The 24002-nt window shown below is 38.1% G+C and overlaps 1 protein-coding gene across 4 annotated transcripts in view; it reads left to right on the top strand.

Moving 5' to 3' along the window:
• Positions 1–24002, top strand: part of DMXL1 (Dmx like 1) — a 139505-nt gene that overhangs the window by 11237 nt on the left and 104266 nt on the right. For all 4 annotated transcript variants that reach the window (XM_067569033.1, XM_067569034.1, XM_067569035.1 and 1 more), the window contains exons 2-5: positions 4337–4462; positions 14791–14868; positions 17009–17087; positions 17971–18103. In XM_067569033.1, coding sequence (XP_067425134.1) covers positions 4337–4462; positions 14791–14868; positions 17009–17087; positions 17971–18103 — 416 coding nt within the window. The remainder of the gene's footprint in view (positions 1–4336; positions 4463–14790; positions 14869–17008; positions 17088–17970; positions 18104–24002) is intronic.

Below are 24002 nucleotides of genomic sequence, written 5' to 3'. Positions count from 1 at the left end.
TCAGCAAACTGTTTTCACACTCATTCTGAAAAGTGGCTGAATGGTGTTTACTAAAAAACTCAGCCTGCGAAAAGCAACCAGAATATAAAATTTCAACCTAAATGGATGAAGTTTGCCAAACTTTAAAGCAACTGAAATAACGTCTTATAATGCAAGCTGTTGGGAACTCTTAACATTAGGTTTTGCTATCCTTCTTTAAATCATCCTTCTTTAAATTTAGCTGTTACTGAAAAGTAAAAGCTTTATGCACATATATATTATATGTGCAGTTTTTTTTAAAAATGACCTAGTTAGAACTAGTTTTAATTTCTGAACAGAAAAATAGAAGATTCTCTAATCCTTGTATGATACATGTATGTGGCTCCTCCCTTAGAAATACAGGAGCAATACAGGGTGCAAGTTTGAAATTTATGAAATGGAAATTCTGCCTATTATCTGCTCAAACTAACAGTTGTTAGAATTAATGGATAATTCCTGCCAATAGAACAGAGGGTCACAAATCTATCTTTGGTGCTGTTAAATTAGATGATCACTGGTTATGGCTTGTTACTATTTGGAAAATAACTAATCTGTGCCTAGATGCTATGGTGTCAGTCATCCCCGAAAGTCTTATAAATAGGACTGTAATGTACAATTAATGCAGGCAGGCAGCAAATGATACGCAAATTATTTCCTTCTGAGTCTTAAAGAGTTCAAGGACGAATGTACTGTGTAGAAAGAATGCTGTCTTATATCTATTACTAATTTTGTAAAATTCTTCTCCCTACTTACTTTATCCTATCCTTTTCTGTAGTAGTTGGCGGGTTGTAAATAGACATATCTGGAGTCACAACTAAGTTGTCCGTCCGTGTCCCTCCCCCCCCACTTAACTGCATAATTGTGGCATCAGACATTTCATACAGGCATCTTCCAAGGAGCAAAATACTTCATAAGTGGTGGCTTCAATGTTGTTTTTTTTTCTAAGTTTTAAAGTTTGTTGTTTACCACACATCTCTGCATCTTGGTATCTCTCCCTTTCCATTCCTTTTTTTGTACATGTTCACTTTGTTTGTTCTGGGCATCTTTAAACTGGCTTCATGAAACAATTTTTTAAAAATTGTTTCGTTCTTAGGGCTTGTGAAAGGTCCCTAGTATGACTGCCTTGAATGTTAATATTTCTATTGATAGTATCAATATTTTTGCACTTCTGGGCTTCTGCATGCTTCTAACCTGCCAGAGTCTTACCATTTCTCTCACTGGCTTTCTAGGTAAGGGTGCAAGTTATGATAACTTCATTGATAGGTTACCTACCAATGGGAACTGGATTGAGGTCAAGTATCTTGTAAAGCAACTGGGCAGCAAGTTCTTGATTGCTACTCACAAGTGCTGGAAACATATCAGTGACCTAGAGGTGAAAGATCAGAGGGAATTAGAAGAGGGATATAGAACCTATCTGTTACTCTGTTAAATGGCTTAAAGAGTATTGTTTGTCACATCTACACAACCAGACGTGGGTCTTCATTCTTTTAGTGCAGTTCTTGAGACAGACCAGACCTGTGGATTACTGGAACAGGAGTAGGGTCTATTCATCTGGAGATAAGGTGGTTTTGCCTCCAGCAACTTTAGACTTGGTCAAAAGCTTAAGTGACTTTAGAACCTTCTGGCACTACAATGTCTTCTTAAATTTGGCTCTCTGAGGTACAAGAGTGTCATCCAGTCAGATTCATGTGGGAAGACAAAACAGCATGAGGCAGAAGATGCCTCTCAGTAGTGCCCTTGCAAAAGTGTATAGAAGATTATTTCCATTCATGTGGGGCAAGTGCCTCTTAACGTTGCTCTAGTTTCTTCTTTCAGGTGTTGATCTTAACCTGTTAACAAGGAGCAGCATTGGAAGTAATCTTTTATGCTGAGCAATATTCTAAGGACAGGCAAGTTTAAGCCACCTCATCTAATAGTTAGTCACCATTACCCCAGCATTGCACTCATTAGCACTTTTTGGAACGTATATACAGCAAGAGAAGACCACTGCATTGCAGCCCTCACTTGACTAGATCAGTATCATGCACTCCCTGCTTCTAGCTAAGTGCTGGTGAGCGCAGAGTAGTTCAATACTACAGATAACCCTCTTTGGTAGTACTCGTCATCTGCTCCATAAACCAGACTACTGCATAACAGTAGTTTCTCAAAACAGATCCTGTGAAACTGATAGCAACAATAAAGGAACTTGAGAGGCCTGTGCCTTGTATGTGTTCCCTTGTATGTGCCTGTTAGAGCCTTCTCTGGAGTAAGGCAAGGGGCCAAAGACCAGAGTACTCTTACTTACACATTTGGCACAGTCAGCTCTGTACCATCAGCCACTGGTTCTTTGGGACCAACCATCTTTGGCTAGGTGCATTCATCCCAACATGGAGGTTACTCCTACTGTGAGATTAGCAGAACGCTTCAAATGTGTGGTATGTGCCAATCAGTGTAAACTTTGAGAGGCAGAGAAAGTACATTGGCCTCTGTCTTACACTGAACGCTATTCTAAAGATGCACTTCAAAATTATTACATTTGTTGCTCAATAATAACCTTAGCAATGGAGCTAATGAATGTGTAAGCATAGCAGTAAGACAGTAGTGTGTCTACATTTCATAGAAAGGATAAGAAAGTAGATTGGCGTTGCCTAGTATGCAATTGAAGTGCAGGAAGGTCTTTTGTTCATGAAAGTGGCTATAATATGGGACTAGAGGGAGGAGCTATGTAGCTCTGCATCTATAAAATAATACAGTAGAACCCCGTTTAGCAGACCCTCCATTATCTGGTTGTCCGTATTAACCCAAACAATCAGCGCACCTGGGTCCAGAAGCAGACAGTCTCTCCAGTGGCCAGTAGATGGTGCAGTAGCCTTGCACTTTCCCATTCCCCGGATTATTTGTATTTTTGATTATCAAATCTGGCCCCGGTCCTCATTAGATCAGATAAATGGGGTTCTGCTATAGTTATATCCTGCAAGATTGGAGATGATCATGACATCCCATACTGAAGTCATCTCCATAACTCCAGTTCTTTTCATCATATGTACAATATGAAAATCAAGCATTGTATGTACTAGCAATGTAAAATGGCCATAGTGGTTGAATATAGGTCGATTGTTGATGAATAAACAGGATGGCAGGTAAACATAGGATAAGTATTCACCTAGAGTCAGAGTTAATAGTTTATAGAATCTTAGCTTTGAGTTTTCCAACTTCCAGACTTTTTTGAGAAATACTTAAAAATATTATATAAAATTGTTGTGGACTAATGCATTTTTTTTTCTGTCAAGGCATATTCTGCTGTGTTTAGCTATGATAGCACGTGTTCAATGAAACATCATGCCTGATTCAAATCTGTCAGCAGATATTTAGGCCAGTAGAATTAATTTCAGCCCAAGTTCTAATGTTCTTAAAGATCCCAGTGAATAATTCTAAAATAAAACCCATAGTTTTCCAAAATCTAGTCAAGTTATAGGTTCTTAGAGGGGCCAATAAAATAACATGACAATTTCTAGTTCCAGTCGTCTGAGAACATTTCAAATTTCTTATTTCAAAAAGTGAAAGTCTTTCATCTTTGACTCCTTATGTATTGCCTGATTTAACTTCAGGTTTTGTTGTTGTTGTTGAAAGGCATGAGATGGTACATAGGGAAATTGAAGGTGAAAAGTAGACTTATTGAGGAAGTCTACTGGAGTAATTATAGCAAAATCAGGCTTTTAATGGAAGGGGAGCTATAAACTTGAATGGGAGTTGTTACCATTGCCTCATAGTGCTGTTGTCTGGTTCACCTGAAACCAGTCCTTAACATAAGCTCATCACACTAGGCCTCTCACTAATAAAATAGACCTTTCTATGATTGCGAAACCTAATAGCCTGATTATTTGTATCCTCCTACTTGCCCCCAGCATATTTCAAACTAACGACAATTCAGATTTCTCAATATTATACCCATATAGTATTGTTAAAATGATATGACAGGTCATAAGTCAGTAGTCTACATCAGGGGTTCTCAACCCCACAGCCCATGGGCTACTTGCAGTCCAATCAGCACATAGCTGCGGCCCATGTGACATCTTCACGGCAATACAGGTAGTATATATGTTGTGTGGATGCGACCCACATAACACAGAGAGCTGCATATGCAGCCCACAGTGGTAAATACGTTGAGAACCACTGGTCTACATGAGATATGATGAATCAAGGATAGCTTCTATGAAGAAGCACATCAAAAGGGATATCTGTACTTCACTGCTTTATCTTCATGTAGTATCTAGAGGCGGTGATGTTAAGTAGCTCTAGGTATGCTGTAATTCTTGTTTGTTTGGTTTTTTTTTTGTAGGCTTATGCATCAGGATGTGATATCGTTATATTGGGGACTGATTTTGAAAGATTACAAATAATCCCTGGAGCAAAACATGGGAATATTCAAGTTGGATGTGTGGACTGCTCAATGCAGCAAGGGAAGGTATGTAGTAATGCTACTAATAATGCTCAGACCATGTTGTAGCATTAGGATGTGAAAACCCCTCCCATAAGTTAGGTGTTTTCCAGTTACTTATGAAGCTCACAGTTTAAAGACACCAAATAGACAGAGGTCAAGGGAGTAGCAATAGGCAAAATTTAACTTGTATATAAATTAACTTAATTCACTGTAGACAGCATAGCAGCAGTGCCTCTCAAATAAGGAATTAATGGCATATGGGGGAGAGGGACCTTGCAAATGAGCTGAGGAAGTTTGTACAATGCATAGGTAGCTGCATGGAAGAAGGCATAGAGGGGACTGTAAGAATCTGACAAATGAGTTGCATGATGAAGGTCAGTTCCATATATATTCTGACTTCATATTAGTAAGTATGTAAATAGGATGCTGTGGTGCATAAGCAGTGAACATATTTGCATTGCCTGTGGAGCATTGACAGGTTGGTAAAAGAGGAGATTAATGTGAATAAATGACGAGCAAATACAAGAGAACCTATTCTGAACCTACTAGTACATATAATTGGATAATCTTACTATTATTCCCCTTGTCCTCTCTCCCTTTTCTTTTCATGTGGTGCATTTTACCTCAAACTGTTACTAAAGCGCTACTTAGGGCAGAGACCATGTCTTCTGTGTTTGAACAGCACTTAGCACAAGAAGGCCCTAATCTTATCTAGAGCCTTTGAATGCTACCACAATAACAAGACACTTGTATGAAAAATAAACAAATTCTATTCTTAAAATTGTCCTTCATGGATTGTCATGAACTCTTGCTATGCAACATAACTGAAGTTCACTTGGCTCAAATGTTCTCCATATGTTAGTAATTTTAATAAAAATGTATAAAAAGCAACCATTCCAACCTAGAAAGTTTTAAAACTGCATAGCTGTTGGGCACTAATGTGTCCAAGCAAATAATGGGCACAAGTGGAAAGTTCTAATGGACTTTATTACTCACTTATGTGATACTATATTATGTGATGAATCTGCTAAGTAGTGATTAGTCAGGAGACAGCAGGTGACTAATCTGCTGTTGCCTTTTGATTGGAAGGTGATAGTGCAGCCTCAGAAAGATCTGTGGGAGGATGTCTGTAAAGCAGTGTGGAAGCAGTAAGACACTTCTGGTGTGATTGAGCTAGGGTTTCCAGTTATTTCTGTGTGGCTAGGTCTGTCTTGATTTAAGAATGACAGGTATTATGTACATATTGTAAATGACCAAATTATACCATACGTGCTTCTGACTCCAGTCGATCTCCACCAATGAAATTGGTGTGCTGCAAGTAGAGCTGAGCGAATAACTGACTCTTCAGTTCACTTTCATTTCCAAAGATTTGGGGAAAACTGATTGGATTGAATTGAATAAAAAATTTTACAAAATTTTCAGCAAATTGAAAGTCTGTTTTCAAGTTGAACAAGACAAAGATGTGACCAAATTGGAGAATCCAGAGCAGAGCAACAAAAATAGGAGGTTTAGGAACCATAACCTATGTGGAAAGGTTTAAAAATTGGGCCTGTTCAGTCTTGAGAAGAGAGGACTGGAGGGGAGACTTGGGACAGGACGGAAGTCTTCAAATGCACAAAAGGTTGCTTATAAAGAGGACATGGATCAACAGTTCTCAGCTTCTTGTCCAATCCTTGGTGGCTGTGATCAGCTTAGTGTGCAGCAAAGGCGATTTAGATTATATATTAGGAACAATTTTTAATGGTAAAGATAGTTAAGCACTGGAATAGGTTACTGTGTTGCTGACAGGAACTGAGAGTGCCAGTCTCATTCAGCATAAAAGTTACCAAGGGATTCTGGAATCCCCATCGTTATTGGTTTTTGAGAGCATGTTAGACATCTGTCAGGGATGGTCAAGGTATATTCAATCCTGCCTGAGCATGAGGAGATGGACTAGATAACTTCCTGAGTGCCCTTCCAGCATTACACTTCTGTTTCCCTCTCACTTGACCTGAAATGCTTTGTTTCTGGACATGATTTTTTAAAGGCCTAGATTCACAAAGCAGATGGAGGAGGGGACAGCGGTGCCCTCATAACTTTTAGCCCAGTGATTTGGCGTTCACAAGGGATGTGGGAGACTCAAGAGTTTAGTTCTCCCTTCTGCTTGATGTGGAGCAGGGATTTGAACTTGGTTTCCCACGTCCAGAGGAGTACACTAATCACCAGGTTATGGTCAGTTGTTTTTCTCTCTCTCCCTGGCATTAAGGATTTTTCAGACTATGGAAGAGCTGCTCTTCTGATAAAATGACCATATCACTAATGTCCTCCTACATTGTTCTTTGTCTAAATCCCTTCAGGGAAAAAAGTGAATCTGCAGACTGTGCAAGCAGAAATCTTAAATTTTAAAGACACTGTGATGTCACCCCTAAATGTCTGTGTAAGTGTGTCTTGTTATTACGTAACATAATAACAAAAGTTAAGTGTTAACTTCATGGTCTAGAAGACTGAGGAAGTATGTATGTGAAGGATCATTGATCTTTACTGATACAGTATAATCAGTGGCACAAGAAGTGTTCATAAAGAATGTGGAATAATGGCCTTCAGTAGTGTATTTGTCTACTGAGGGTTTGATAGATTATATCTATTTCCATACTTTCAAATGTGTGGTTTTCTTATGTTTAATCTTTACTCTGAATTTCCTGCAGTTTCTAATGTTTGGAGCTTTTGTCACTGCAACCTTCTTGTATACTTTCCATATCAATGTAAGATTTAAAATCTAACTGTGACTTCGATATAATGAAGGTAATATTGTCTGGGTCAAAGCTATGTGTTGCTGCTTTAAATTAGCAGTGGGTTTTAGCCTTCTGTATTACGTGTTCTCTTAGTTGTAGAAAGAGTATGTCTTAGTGGGGAAGAATGAAACAGTCCAGTCCTGGGTAGGTGTTTAAGTTCTAGGACAGGGTGATTAGCAGAGGACACAACTAGATTAATAAACAATGCAAAATATATTGGGTGTAATTTTGTGCAAGAGAACACAATTTGAAAATGCAAAAGCTAAGACTTTCCTGAAACTTAGGTTGTGTTAACTTTTCTGTTTTAGAGACTGTTAATGTATTACGACGTTTCTTGATTTCCCTACTCTTTCTGTGTTGGACATCTACATATTATATTTGTCTATTGCACTGGAATCCCTTGGAGAAACTGAAATATACCTTTAAACGTTAAATCTTCCCTGTTCAAATTCTGATTCCTAAAGCATACTTTCAAAATTTTGATTTTGCAACTGATGATTTGCTGCTGATACTGCAATCTTGCACTTGAACTGATTAAACTGGAAGACTGCAGCCCCTTGCGAATATGCAGATCAGTAGCTTTCTGTGATATTCATCAACTGATCATACTTCACAAGGTTACTCCTCACATCAAAACAAAATATGCAACTGTATCCTCCTGCTGCTGATCTCCCAGTAGAACCAGAGGTGCACAGACAAAAGTAGAAACAAGATAAAAGCAAATTGAAGCAACAGTACTCTTAGCTTTGATTTGCAGAATTCAATACAACTAATGAAATAGTTGATTATTAAGTTTGTGTTACCACTCATACAATTTTTATTGGAATCCCCTGATATTTGGTATTTTTTCTTAAAACTCCAGCAGTTATATTGTTGCTGTGTGCATGTTTTTGTTTTTTTAAATTTATCCAGAATGCTCAGAAACCAGAAGGCAGCCTTCCCTCCCCACTCTTAACCCCTCAAATTTTATTGTTTAAAAATCGTAGGATTTTAAAGTCAATTTTGTAATTTTTTGGGGTGGATGGGTGCATGACTTTTGAATGCTTGTTATTAGCAATATACTGATAGCTACAGGCATGTTTGTTTAGTCATCTTGACCAAATGGCTGTCACTTTACACCAGTGGTTCTCAACACTCCCGCCACTTGCAACCCAATCAGCGCATACTTGCGACCCATGTGACATCCTCAGCGCCATACAGGTAGTGTATGTACTGTGTGAATGTGGTCCACGTAACACACACAGCTGCCTTTGCAGCCTATGTTGGTAAATAAGTTGAGAACCACTGCTTTATCTTAATGCAATTTTATATGCATCTATACCATTGGTACAACACTTAGATATGTATAGTGTTTTAAAAGTGCCAAATATTACACACAAATATTACACACAAATAGAATTCTTGGTCAGAGGCTGACTCATAAATGTCTACGATCTTCATTGTTCTGTAGCACTTTAGAGAGCTACAGAACTCAAGTTGTTTTTGCTGTATGCAGACTAACACGGCTACGCCTCTGAAGATCTTCATTGTGTGTATTGGTATATATTGACGCTGTGTGACTGTTAACCAGTGAGTGGATATATTTGTATAATCACTGAAAGATAAAATGTCTTTGAGTAGGAATCCCATTATCCATGGGGCTTGGTAATGCTGGGTTATTCCATTTTACCAAATCTTGGTGGCAGAGCAAAAATTTCCCTTCGTAGTTCTTTTCCTGCCTTGACACCTGTCATTCAATGCTCTTTGACGGCCTGAATACAGGTATGTTTCTGCACAGTCTTGTGCCTCTGTACTTAGAGGAAAAGGATTCCCTGCACTCCTCGTCCTGAAGTTCTATTGATTATGTTGACTTTTTTTGTATGTGAAATAATTAGCTTATGTAACCCTTCTGCCAGACAGAATTGGCAGCAGCAAGGGCCGGGTTCATATCTAGGGGTCCCTGTCACTGATACAACCCCAAACTGGCTCAGGCCTCCACCCAGTCACCTGGGATATCATACACTATCCCCTGGGTGCCCCAAAGGGCAATACTTCCCCCCTCGCAAGCACAGAGTCTGTGTGTGGAAAGAAACCTTTTAATAGCAGAAAAGAGGTAACACAGCACTAGGTTGGGAAACAATGCAAACAGAATTCGTGAACTCAATGAGCCAAGTCCATCCCAGAGTGCGATGCGTGTCCTTTGCCTCTCCCTTCCTTCTTTCCCCTGTACTGACCGTCATAGTTGCAATGTCCACCTCTTGGTTGCGGCTCCGCCCATCCCCCTATGCAGGCTCCTGTTTGACACAGGCTTGACCAGGCCCCCTCCGCTGCTGTCTCCTATGGCCTTCGTGCCTCACTGAGTCCCCAGACGCTGGTGGCGACCACACACACTTGGCTCCCGCCGACCACACCTGGCTGGCTCTGACTGTGCCAGCCTCCCACTGGAGTTGATGGTTGCTGACTCAGCTCTGTTAGTTGTCAGGCAAGGTTTCCCAGGTCTTCTACTGGTTCAGCTCTCAGTGAATTTCAGCTCTTTAGTGATTCAGCTCTTAGTGAATTTCATTTCATAGGTAAACCTTCTGCTGACACAGAGGCAATGTCCCTGCTTTCAAGAAACAAAAGAGTCCAAGAGGAGTCATTAATTCTACCTTTTAACAATAGGAGGAGATAGTCACTCCATGCCTGGGGGTGGCCCTTTGCTAGGGCTGGTGCAATCCCAATAGGAGACTGCTCCCCCCTTCCCCTTTACAATGCTGAAACATCTGTCTGCCACCCTTGTGGGGCTTTGTTTAGTTTAGGATAAAGTATTTTATCATAACAGGCTAAGCACAGTTCTGCTGACATCTGTTCATACAATTGAAGGACAATATTTCATCACCCCCAGCAGTTAACATAAAAGTGGTTTGTAGCCCAAAACCAGCCCTGCTAACTATTTCCCATTATGCTCAGCACCTAGGTGTGCTTATCCATATACAGTGAAATTATGCTAAATACTTGATTGTACTTATGCAAATACAAAGCCCATGCAAATAAGTTCCCTCCCCCTTTCAGCTGACTGAGCAGGAGGGAGTGCCACTTAGGCCTTGCTTACACTTACAATAAATGAATTGGCAAGCTAGCATGTTCTCTCTAGATAGGGTATTAGTTGCTTTTGAATTTAGCTTCAGTCCATTCCAACAAGACATTACTTCATGCAGCAAGTTGAATTGTATAGGTGTCATTCTGTGCTTCACTTATAAATTGTTTATCTAGACACTTCAGTCATATAGGATGTGTTCCAGTTGTTTATAACTTTCCCAGTTATTCACCCTCCCTGCTGAGATTTTTCCCTACCAGATACTTCTGAAGGTGAATATATCTGGAAAGCTTGAGTAAAAGTGATTTACCTGTTTAGATGCTAAGAGAGGGGGAAATACTTTTAAAAAATTGTTCTCGTCAGGCCCAACGGATGGAGGGGCGGGAGGCAAGGGGGTTGCCCAGGGCCTAGGCAGATGGGAGGATAGATACGTCATCTCCTCCTCCTCCTTCTTCCACATACACTTCTTCCCCTGAGGCCCCTCGCTGCTCGTATTCTCCGCCCCTCCCCTGAGCCGAACTTATTTATTATGTACCATGCAGGTTCATGAATGGTTGAGAAGGTGGTATCTGCTACTCAGATTCCTGGGTTCATCAGTAATCTCTTTGGGGAGTCCAAGGGACTCAGAAAACTGAGTAGCAGATACCTTTTCTTCAGTCGTTTGGGAACCTGCATGGAGCATAATAAATAAGTGAAAACTTCTGGCAGAATCCCACTCAGACCTCAGCCATACCTTTATAGGGGTGCCATTGACTCTTCTAACCTGAGGCCCAGAATTCTTGTCAGTGGGCCTGGTTCTAGTGCATCAGAAATTTTTGGTACAAACTTTGACATTTAGCAGGGAGATGGTTCCTAGATCAGATGTCATTTGGTGAAAATATGTTCAGAATTGATTATTCTAATGGTTAAAAATAGGCTTCCCATATGCATCTTCTGTTTTATTTAAAACAGCACGCAATTTTACTAATGCCAGCCTTGTTCCTTACCCATCTTCATAGAATTCTATCAGTTTATGCATGTGCAAAAGAACAATGGCAATAGAATATTGAGTGCTTTTTTCAAAATTAAAGGGCCATTTGTCTGTAAAATCAAGATGGAGGTGAGAAGTGTGTTCTTTCCCTAATGCATAAAAAAAAGTGATCATGATCTGGTAATTACACTGTCATAATGCATATGCAACCTCACTTCTTAACTTTTCTGATTTTTGAGTTAATCTTTCTGACCTTAATTTCTTTAACATACTTTTTGAACATAGAAACATATGGAAAATCAATTCTGTTGTTGTTTTACTAAATAGTATTTTAACAGCAAATATGAAACCTTTTCAGTGATTCCTTTTGTCTCCAGAAGAAATGCGGTGCTTTTGTTGCATTTTCACCTTTGTTCCTTATCTGGTTGTGGACAACAATACAACCTAGGAAAAGGGCACAGACCCCATTGTTGAGTGAGTGCATATATGGATGGCTGATGTGAAATTCATAGCATCAGGGTTTATGTAGACTCGAGATTCAAACAAGAAGAAATGCGTGCCTGGAAACTAAGCAGGTTTTGATTGTTCGAAGTCATGATTTGCTAATTTTAGTGTATTAGGGAGCCCCTTAAATTGCCTGTGACCGTTTCAGTTTGGGGAAAGTGTCAAGGGAGAGCAAAGCTTTTGCCCTGGGGGCAGCCTCTTCTGCCTGGGTGAGCTACAGAAATGACCTGGTAGAGATGCATGGGCCTCCTTCAAAATTCAACGGTGCCTTGTCACCCGAAGTATCCCCATAATGCAGTGAGAATACGTAACTTTCCTGATGGTCTCACAATCCTCATTTCAAGATATGGTAATCAGTCTGGGCAGCATCTGTGGCCTTTCTCCTGAGGAGGCAATCTTGAGTAGCAGTATAGTGCCTAAATCTGCATTATGTGGTTATTACACAGTATTCCCCCTTATTAGTGAGTGGCCTCTGCTCTTGCATGGCCATATAAAACTACACATAGAAACGCCATTTCTGTGTGCCTTCAGTCATTATACCTATCTGCTGGTTCCAATTGCAGTGTTCTGTAGTGTTATCCTAAACCACAATGTTGGTTATATCAATATTGGGTTAAGAATCACAATTCTTAGGTTTACATCTCCATCTCAATATTTTTCTTTGAGTTCCTTTGGAAGAGACTATTCTAATTACTCTCAGAATATTAGATTTATTTGCAGAATCACAAACGTATGGCAATGATAAAGATTCGGTGGAAAATATAGAGCAAATATTAGCTAGAGATGTGGTTTTTTTTTTTGGTTTTTTTTTTAAACATAGTTTCTTTAGGCTTTTTGCAGCTTTGACAGAATTATAGTTGGCATTTTTGGGTCATGCTTACATGCAAGTTGCTTGAAGAGTCTGATGCAGGCTTTTTTAAAAAATGTGTAGTTTTTTTCCCCCTCAGAACTTGTCTAGCTTCTGTTTAAATTTGCTTGCAACTTAGGTAGGACAAAATCAAATGCAAAATGGTATGGGGACTGCTTTTTTATATTAGAAATGAAAAGATATTCTATATAATCTTAATGGGTCATTTGTAATTCACATTTTCATGATGACTTTACAGGAATAACTTGAGCCAGAATTTCATGGAAGTAGAGAATGATGCTGACTAAATATGCTAATAAGAGGTCAGAATTAGAGTTAGTAGTGTTGTTTCATTCATATTTGTAGTTAGTAGTTGGTTTTAGATGCCAGGTTATGTAATGTGATGACTCTCAACCTGAGGTTTTTAAGGTGCATTTAGATGTTATTTCTGCACGTAACCTTTCCTAGACTTGTTCTGATAACTTGCCGTGGGAGAAAATAATAGGGTGGATGGATTTAAATCAAAGTGATTTAAATCACTGAGCAGGAAACATTGATCTAAATTTATTTTGTGTATTGTATTTGTCCTTTTTAGTCAGTTTCCTAAAGAAAGTTTGATTATCATTGGTTGGTAACCACTAAAACATGCTGATTTGCAATTTGCACTAAAATTGATGCTGCCTTTTGCAAATGAGGATACTCTATATCTATTCACATATATAAGGAATTCTATAGCTTAACTTACATTTATGCTTTTTTTTTACATTTTTATTTTTTACAAAATGCATTTTTTATTTACTAGATTATTAATTTTGTACTTGTGATTTGTGTCAACTGTTTAGATGGAAATTTGAATGCATTTAAATGAAAGAAAAAAAAGCATTTTAAAGTTCTTCTTAATTAATTACATAAAACTAATTTAAAGGTCCAGGATGCACAAGAAGAAACATTTTTATCAAAAAAGTATCAGAACATGTCTTGAATTTATAACTAATTGTTTAAACAAAGCAAGTTATTGAATTGTGAACTGATTGTTTCTTTAAGATTGTAGAACTAGTAGTTGTCATCCTCTCATACCTAGTGTTTATTCAGAGCTTGGAAGGGGAAAACAAGCTTCCCTGCTCTTTCACATGGTTTTTTGTTTTAACTTTGAATTAACTGTTCATTGAATTGAACTAGTCACATTGAAATGAAGAAAATATTCTCTTTGCACCTGTAGCAGAATAGGCTACTGTTGTCAAAAGTTGGTTTAGCACCTTAACAAACTCTCTGGTTCTAGGTGCTTATCCTGTGGCTTCCTGCTTCTTCAGTGCAGTGGTTTGACTTTCTTTAAAACTTTGGCAGTAAATAGATATTGATTAGCTTTTTTAAATTTAATTTAAATTATTTTATTAGAGTAAATTTTAGGTCTTAACATGGGTTGTCATTATTTCAGATAGGTTTATTTAAGAATATGTATTGAATTTAAATAAAAATATCTGATGTAAATAAACACACTTTTTTTATTCCACCTCCACCTGACTTTTATCCACCTTGGCAGATAACAATTGAAAACATGTGTACAGATTACGCTTATATGTGATGGTTATTGCCATGGATACACAAGATTTCTTGTTGAGCCCCACATAAGGCTGTCTTTGTTGTAAGCTTTATTTACTACTTTTGCTAAAAATATTAAGTATTTGTTGTTGTTCTATATTTTGTGGCTATATGTGACTGTCGGGCGATTTAAGTGGCGCTCGTGCTTTCAGACACTCAATGCCACAATGTAACATATTCATTGGAAAACGGCAGATTGATTGAAGTGCTTTTCATCCTTCCCACAGTGTATTAAAAAGCTGAGTCCAATAACTGGCTATCTAAATTGCATGTGAAAAAACTTGATATTAGATGGAAGATTCATGTTAAAATTGATACCAGATGCATCTGCGCTTATGGTGGTTCATTCTCAGATCTTATCCAGAAATAGAGTTGTAGGCAAACAGTTTTTTCTGGTACTATCAAGTTCCAAACTTCGTAATGTTTTAAAGATTTTCTTACTCCGGTATGTTCAAGTTCTGGTACTTGATTCAAAAGGAAATAGAGACATGAACTCAAGAATATATAGGGAAATATTTTTACAAAGAAGGAATGAAAATAGAATAAATAATCCACTTAAATTAACTTTTAAATATTTTTGTTTTATTTTATATAACTTTATTTTAGATTGCAGCTTCTTATGGAAACATGATTTGTATCTTTGAACCAGTTACCCTCCTGAAACAGAAGAGCAATCAGCCAGCTGTAAGTGATCGAACTATTTGAATAGAAACTAAGCTAGATGCCTTGAAAATTAAAATAATTGCTATGGCTTACTTTTATTACTTGGGAGTTGCCTTTTCTGAGATACAAAATGAGATACCAGTTGAAAATTGGGGTACAGGATGGTTATTGTGTAAAAATGGGGAAAAGGTGGGGGGCACATGCTAGTTAACATGCCACTTAATTATACCTCAACACTTCAGAAGGGGGTATGGTGGATCAGTCCAGAATAAACATACATAGTAATTGCTCATGTGTGCAGTGATTCATCTGTGCAAACCAGTGATTCGCTGTCTCTGACAGTGGCCAATACCAGCAGAAGATGCCAGACAGCTCAAAATGGAATGACCTGTGCACAGGGAAGTTCCCTTTTAAACCAGCTAGTAACTGATATGTTTACATCCTGATGCATATGGTTTTATAATCCTAGTTTTTATCCTGTAGTATGCAGCTCTGTTTTTCTTGCCCATGTGCATCTCTAGTACCTTAAAAATGATTTGCAAAATAATTAGAAGATTTTTTTTTTAAGAGTCTATTTATCTGTAAATTTCAAAGGGTTTTATAAAGGTCGGTAAGAAATGTACTCTCATGTTCCACATAGTGTGACTTCCTTTGGTGTGGGCATATTAGTGGATTAGCCATGAGTTTATCAGATAGACAGGGATCCTAATCTTGATCTTTTTAGATGTTGATATGTGATTTTTTGAGCAAGTTACTTAATCTCTGAGCCCACTTCTCTTAACATACTTTAGAAGGGTATTCAATCTTACCTGAGCCTCTGCGAAATGTAATGTAAGTGCAAAGTATTATGACTGTTGAAGGCTGCAAATACAACACAGCAGATTTATCTTCCATCTTGTGTATATTACACCATGCCATATGGCTTTTAGAAGTTGCAACACAATTTCCTGTCACCTAGGGGATTTAAGAAACCTACTTCCTGAACTATTCTTACTTCATGAAGTTCCTAAGACATGCATAGTACCTATGGGAAATTCAGGAAACTGTCGTCCAGCTGATACAGATTTCCTACACTTAGTAAAAAAGTGCATGCTTTAAAAAGTCTGGAAGGTTTTATATTTGTAGAAACTTCATTTCATTACTCCATCCTCAAATGCTCTGCAAAATTAGCTGAAGATGCTAGTTTTCACGAAGACCAGACTAAAATAAGATTTAAGGTTCTAGATAAAGCTGTTAATCCTCTTAATTTGTCTGAATTCTAAATTTTTTTTAACAAATCAGGATGCAAATGAGTATCTCAATTTTTAGACCTTTCATATATTCCAGATGCTGCCTCTGGTTTGTCCTCAAAACATATCAGGAAGATGCGACTATTGTGTAATCTCAGATATAGTTTGATTTGATCTCATTTGGATGGGGGAGAGTTGTTTAAAATTGGGCTATGGTCCACTTTAATTACGGGAAAAGCAATCAGTTTTTAACTTTATTTTGCAATAGCTGGATTTTGGAAAGTGAGAGTACAAAGCAGAAAAACTAATCATTCTATTCTGTGAAGACAAACCAGGTGGGAGATAAATATTTTGTTCTGAAACCTCAGCTGGGTCCAGTGAAAAAAGAGTAGTGTACAGAGACTTGGAGATTACCCATAGTTCTTATAACACTACTTTATCTTGTTTTGTTTATGCTAGTCAATAAAAAAAACAAAACAAAACCCATATAATATATGGGAGAAATGCAAAACCTATTAGTTCATGTGTATCTAGTGTTAAGTTTTAGCAATAGTTCTCTCATCTCACCTTTTCTCTGTTTTACTTTCTCTAATTACTTTTCACAAATAAAAAAAGCCATAAACAGATACTTAAGTCACATGCAGTCTCATGAATTTACTTTGATATGTTACAATCTAATTTCTTGAAATATGACATCACAGCTGTGACTTGTATGACCTTGTCTTATCAATTGAGAGAGTTCCTTTAAAAAAAAAAAAAAAAAGTTTACTTCTAGTCTAAGAAATGCCAAATGCCTGTTACCTCGTAAAACTTTGAATGCAGTACAGGCATAGTATTTCAGTGATTATATATTAAATGAGAAATCATTAAATGTGTTGTATAGTAAATATCTCGCTTACTTTAATAAAGTATGCTAATACTTCTGATTTTAGGGGGTATATTACCAGTGGCAGAAGAGTGGTCAAATTTTACTGGACTCCATAGCACATAATATAACATGGGATCCCTCAGGTAAGAACAGAATTAACTAAAACTTCTAATAGTTTAATATCACAACTAATGTTGTTTCTCATGTTCAGTTTGACTACTTCTTTGGGGAGAACAGAGAATTTCCTTTTGATACAGCAAAACAGGATATGGCCAGGGAGGATCAGGAAAGTGTTATGAAATGCTACTTGTCACCTGCAATCTGAGACACTTGTATTTCTTTCAATGAGATACATTTTTACATTTAAAAAAAAATGCATCTGCATATCAGTCCATATCTCAACACACCAGTGGTCTATAATCTGTCATCCTATCCTAAGTAGTGTCCAGAAGTGGCCGCTTTAAAGAAAGGTGGGTGGATGGCATAAAAAAATTGTATGAAAGAGGGATGTTTGAACACTTTATTCCTGGCCTCAGTTGGGGGTAATGATAACAAGGTGCTAGGATTGATAGCTCTTGTATAATTAGACCTTCATTATTGCATATACTCTTCTTTCAAAATATAAGTTTAGTTGTATTATTACAGAAGTACCTAGATACCTTTTATTGAACAAATGCAGCCTACTTTGGAAAGCATGTAAAACAAGTGTGCTTTTAAGTATTTTGGCCACAGATGTCCACATTTAAACATAAAACATTTTTTGATATGTAAAACTAAATACTGTCTTTTTGTAAGCTTGATCCAGTCTAGCAAGGTTTTTTGCTGCATATGGCAGGATTATGCCCACTGCAGTAGTTGGGTTTGTGTATAGAAAAGGAGATATTATTTGTAGTATGTTATGGCTCTTGTTTATAACAAACTGCCAACATTGGTGGTAGACTAACTGGCCTTCTCTTCAGTATAAAAAGCTATGCCTCATCATTGGATTTGTACATGTGCTGTTACAATTTATATTTTTTGTTATAGGTACTCGTCTCTTGACTGGTTCCAGTTGTCTGCAGCTTTGGTTCAATGTTAATTTGGAAAACCAATCTGAAGAGGGGAATCCTGAAAAAACAGACATTAGCTTTTGGGACTGGAGGTGTATCTGGCAATGCAAGTAAGAAGCGAGTTTACAAAAAATATAAAACTTCAGTAAAAGCGAAGTTTGACTTTTGTACTAGTCCATTTTTTCCAGATGAAACTCTTAATGAATTACAATGGTGTCACATCCTGCTATGTATTGCTTCTTTCAGAAATTTCTGAAACATGCTTAAATGTTACTGAAAACATAAATCTGTTCATTCCCTCATATTAGTGTAGATGGGTGGTACTAGACACATTTCATTCTGCTTCCTAGATTCGTATGGCTGCTTGAAAGTATTATATATTTTGGAGTGGATCAAAAATTCTAAGTTGCACTACTGAAATATATTGATAAAACCAGTTATACCAGGTACCTCTCACTTCTATTCACTCCTTCCCACATTTTCCTTGCTATTACAGGAAGTAATACTAATATGTGTGATCTTAAGACTTCTGTTCTTCTAGCCTTTAGGTAACTTAGTGTTATTTTGGGGCTGCTGGCTTACTGTAATCAAGGGAATGTGGTTAAGTAAAACTTGGCTCCCTATCTAGATCACCTACAAGTAAGGTTCTTCACATGATTGTCCACATGGATGCCTTTCCTTGGTACCCTTTCCTTGGTGGCCCTGTACAGTATTGGGTGATTTGACAGTGGGTCTGATCCTGGAGTTACCTCTCCTCGAGAGGTTGAAGATGGTGATAACTAAGCCACCAGTTTCTTAGTTGTCTGTGCAGCAGACAAATGTTTTATCTCTGGTACTGACTTCATCGCTACTCGATTAGGAGGCTACAACAGATCCAGGGCCCTCCTGATAGGATGGCCAATCTCTGAAGTAGGTGTACTCCTTCTCTTCTCCATTCAGTGTACAGTAAGGAATCATCTACATGTCCTCTCTTCCCACTTCAATAGGAGTAAGGATTATAGGGAAGGCTTTGTCAGGAAACTATCTGGGACTTTCAGGCAACATCCCTCCTTGTACTCGCTATGTACTTGCCACCATGGTACACATATCCTGATCAAACTTTGCCCAGCAGGGTACCCGGGGGTGTACAGCCAATGAATTTTAATACTTTTATTCTCACCCAGTACCGGGATTACTTGTAATAGCTGCTGTCCAAGAGAGGTGAAAGCAGCAGGAGCCCCTCCCTGAGCTAGGGAGAGAGAGATGAAAAAATTCAAACTATTTGGATGCAAAGTCCAATCATCTGTTAGCTCTCAGATGCACGTGGCTGACAGTCAAGCCCTCCTCTCTAAATAGGATTCTCTAAATTGGGACAAACTGTCTGCATTGGTTGATAAGCTACTACAGGATTGAAGAGCGGAACTAAAAGGCATCCTGACTAAGGAAAACTGAGAACTTGCACTTCTCTCCAGGATGTGCTGGATACATCCAACTCAGCAGCACATGCTATGGCCACATCTGTGGAGATAAGACTGAAAGCCCAAACCACAATTGAGGACCTTCTCTTTGAGGGTAACTTACTTACTTCTAAAACAGATGAGGTCCTCCACTTGCTGAAGAACTGCAGGTTAACTTCTTTGTTTAGGTCTGTATGTTCCAGCTCTAAGAAAGAAGCAAGTAATACCACAGGATTCCTTCAGGCAGCATCTAGGTCTGTTATCACCCTAAGAAGAGCTTGCAGTAGCTGAGAAAGAGAAGGAAAGAGGTTCCATTGATCACAACCCTCTAGCTCTTCCTCCATCGCTGCAGAGTCTGCATCTTTTGCCCAGAAGCAAGTTTGCTGCCAGTATCAAGGGCTTAACAGAACCTCTCTCCATCCCTTCACTTCCACCCCACCACTTTGACAACAGCATTGCTTTTACTTTCAGGAAGCCTGAAGTTGGATCACCTTGAACTAGTGCATTCTGGAAACTGTCAGTGATGGGTATTATATTCAGTTTCTTCTATCCTGTATTCATCTTCCTCTCCCTTTTCAGGCACAATTCTCAGAATAGTCTTAAAACAGAAAGTGGACTCCCTTCTACAACTGGTAGTACGGGAGGAGATGCCTATGGCAGGGGTGTCAAACATACGGCTCACGGGCTGGATGTGGCCCACGAACCGTTTTTGTGCGGCCCGCAGCCCCTGGAGCCACCGCCGAAGAGGGGAAGACGTGACGAGTTTTGACGGCAGCAGCTCTGATTCCGCGACCTGCCGCCGAGAGGAGGCGGGGACTTTTTTTCAGCGGCGAGGACAACACTGGAAGTTGCTGCCAAAAAAGGGAAGATGCCCCGAAATATTTGGTGGAGGGCATCACTCCCAGGTATGGCCCAGCTCAGGTACAATTTATTAAAATGTGGCCTGCCATCATCAGCGAGTTTGACACCCCTGGCCTATGGAGTTCAGAAGCAGGGATGGTAATTCCCATTATTTTCTCATTCTAAAGAAGAAAGGTTATCTGTTTTTGGGAAGACATTGCAGTGGAGCTCTTTTTCTTTATAAATTTCATAGCCATGTTAGCTGAGGTTATGCAGAACATAACCATTTGTAGCTGAAAATCTTATTTTTGTTCAAAGCAGTAATGAAAGGGGGAATCAGAATTTGAGATGTTACACAAATATCTTTGTAATAGTGACTTCATTCATGCCCATGTTTTTGATAATCTTGAAGAATGAATTAGAAAAATCTCTAGTATTAGTCTAAAATAGAACAACCTGCTTTCTGAGTCCAGGTACACAGCAAGAACTCTCAACATCACAGGAAATATTTCTGGCCATTTTATTCTCCTGGAGCCAGGAGGTATTTTTTCCAACTTTACAGGAAAGAGCTCAACCCAGATGCCCCAACAACTCAAGCAGAAAGTAAACATGCCAGTTTGGATTCTTTCAGACTAAGAATAAAATTAAATGTTTTCCTTTCTACTTTTGGAGCAGTTCCATTTTAAAAGCATTCTACAGTGGCAGTGAACTTATTGTGGCAGTGAACTTATATGTGAAAATAAATTGTGCATATGTATGCTATAAGATCAATACATTCTCACTGTATCATCCAGATGCTTTTTTCAGGTTGTGTATATTTCCTGTGAAAACAAGTGAATTCTATCCTCCAATGTGTAACAGAAAAAAAATTAAAAATAGAAAAAACGTTGATTCTTTTAAGAAATGCCTTATTTTTACCCATTCTATGTTTTATACATCTCAAAATTGTGAGATCTGGTCACTGTAGTTCTCATTTCCTGATATTCGTTTTCATTTTATTTGGAATATAATGTATAAAGGTATCTAAGATTATGTGACCTTGATAGTGACATGAAGAAAGAGGGTGCTTATGTCTATCCTAGGTTGATTCAAATCCTACAACAAAAATATCATTTCTGGGGTTTACCCATCTTTGGAGCTCTCTTTTAAGACTTATCAAGTGCTTATTCTCCTATTTTTAAACTTCTAAAAAAAACTTCTGTTTTTCTTTCTGTAGTCAGTTCAGGTAGTTGCTTTCCAAAGTTTTAAATTCCAACTTACACTGATGTTGTATGTGGAGATCGGGGAAAATACTAGGGCATCTCTGGTGTCATATACATTTATTTGGAACAGGAAGGTTCCCCTATTTTGCTGTCAATAGTGGCATCTTGACCATGGAAGAGGGATGTCCTCTTTATGCCTTGTGTGTTTGTATCAATGTATTTTATACACTTTCTACAGATAACCAAAATGATTTGGGAACTATATCTAGACAGAACATATATAATGCTGACCAAAATATAAAGACATTGAATGGTATATTATGGAAACATCCCTTTTTTCATTGTCTTATTTCACCACAAACCCCCCTCAGTCACCCTGAACTCTTCAGATTTGATTTCACAACCAGGAATCAGTCTTCAACAATGTGTATATTCCTGTTGGGTAACTGTCTATTAAAATCATAAACTTTCCATATCTAAGAGTGCGCAAGAGGATTGTGGGACTTGATATGTCTAGAACATGGATATGTATCTTAGCCTAAATCTACTCCAGTCTGATGGAGACATTATCTAATTTCTAATGGTATCCATCCCTTCTGGAGCCCAGCCTAAACTGAGTATTGTTGGATGCTGAACTACTTATAATATTGTGCTGTGATTATAAAGCTTCCTGACTTCCATTGGCTACAAGCCTCAAGTTTTAGATTTGTCACTTTTATAAAAATCCTAGATTAATGAAATTTTTAATCACTGATTTAAAAACATTAATATTCACAATTCTAACATCCGTGCAGTAGCTGAGTGCTGCAGAAACAGTCTATATATTTTTCAAGGGAAGTGAAGTGCAGTGAGAGCACAGCATAATTAACTAAAGGTTTAAAAATCTTGGTTTTAATTATCAGGAGAATAGTAACAGTAGTGAGGACTACTTTTAAGAGGGTTTTTGTTTTTAAACAGACTGTTGCTTTAATGTAATCCTAAAGAAAACTTGCTCTTCAGAGATGTATGGTGTAGGAAAAAGTGCTTTTATTCTGCACCAGATGAGGTAGAGGGTTGTGTGGTTGGTTCAGGAAGAAGTGAGCGGGATTGAATTTGAAGTATGTGTGATGATAGATAGATAGATAGATAGAGTGTATCTGGGAGAAGTACTTCAAGACCAAATCATCAGGACCTACCTCATCACAATCATGCTATTTCAGGCAGGAGACCGCAGGTTATTTGAACCTGCTGTCTTTTCTAACCACAGCCTTCCTTTAGCATGTCAGCTATAGCAGATCTGCCTCAAACCGCACATGTAGCTGTTAGTGCTTGAGTCCAATGATACCGACTGCTGTGTATGAAACTAGGGTGGATAAAAATCAATGATTTTTTTTTTTTTTAAATAAAAACCAATTTTTTTATTTAAATCAGATTTTTTTGATTTTTAAATCAACAATAAAATACTAAATTTCTTTTATTTAAAAAAATAACAGTTACAATTAAATCTCATCACAAACATGCTAAACCTACATTTAGTCTCATAAAAATGAATTAGTGGCTCTAATCTGTCCAGTTTAACTACCAGCTCTTGCTTCTTGAAAGTTCTGGGCTTTCAGTTTCTGTTTCTTAGCAGTCTAAAGTCACGTGTGTGAAGAAAGACACAGGCTGATTAGGATTGTTGTTTTGTATTTATGTGGTGGGCCAAGCAAGGCGGAGGAGTTAGTTAAGACATTGTCTTAAAGGTACAGAGAGAATATTTTCATTTGGTATTATTCACTCGGTGCTGCAAATCTGGCAAAGATGAGAAGATGTTTAGAAGAAGAAATGGAAGGCTGCTGCTTAACATATGGCTGCAGTGCCCATTTAGTGCATCTTTTAGCCAAAGACTTAAGTATGTCTTCTCCAGGAATAAAAGAAAATATTGTTGAAGTTGCAAAATACTTCTGTAACAACCATTTTGCTTTAGCTTTGCTGAAGAGAGCAGATGGATCCAAACTAATTCTCCCTCAAGATGTTGGATGGAATTCTGTGGTTGATTTTTTTAATGATTTATTAAGAACTGGCCTATTCTCATAAAACTTTGTGAAGAAAACCGTGATAAAATAGAGGGAAATATCTCATCCAAAGCATCTAACATTGGATTAAAGAAGAATGTAGAGAATATGCCTAGTGTACTGAAGCCTATATCCATAGCCTTAAACAAACTTCAGAGAAATTGTTGCTGCATTGCTGTTGCTGTCGAAATTTGGAAGGCACTTCAAGAGACATTGAAGAAATACCTCACCAGAAAGTTAAACTGCAGGCAATAAAGAAGCGAATGGATCCAAGCACTAACTCCACCTTGTTTTCTTGCGAACGTTCTTGACCCCAGGTATAAAGGTAGATGCCTAACTTCTGAAGAAGATGATGCTGCCATGGCATGGGAATCTCAAAATCACTCCTCAGTTATGCCAGTCATAATAAATTTCAGGGCTGGAGCAGAACCATTTAAACAGTACATGTTTACTGATGATGTTTTGAACAAGGTCACTCCCCTGAATTGGTGGAAATCT

The sequence above is a fragment of the Emydura macquarii genome, unplaced genomic scaffold (assembly GCF_026122565.2).
Source record: "Emydura macquarii macquarii isolate MOO-44397 ecotype Brisbane River unplaced genomic scaffold, CSIRO-AGI_Emac_v2 contig_2897, whole genome shotgun sequence".
NCBI classification, from domain to species: domain Eukaryota; kingdom Metazoa; phylum Chordata; order Testudines; family Chelidae; genus Emydura; species Emydura macquarii.
This window is presented reverse-complemented; position numbering and strand designations above follow the sequence as displayed.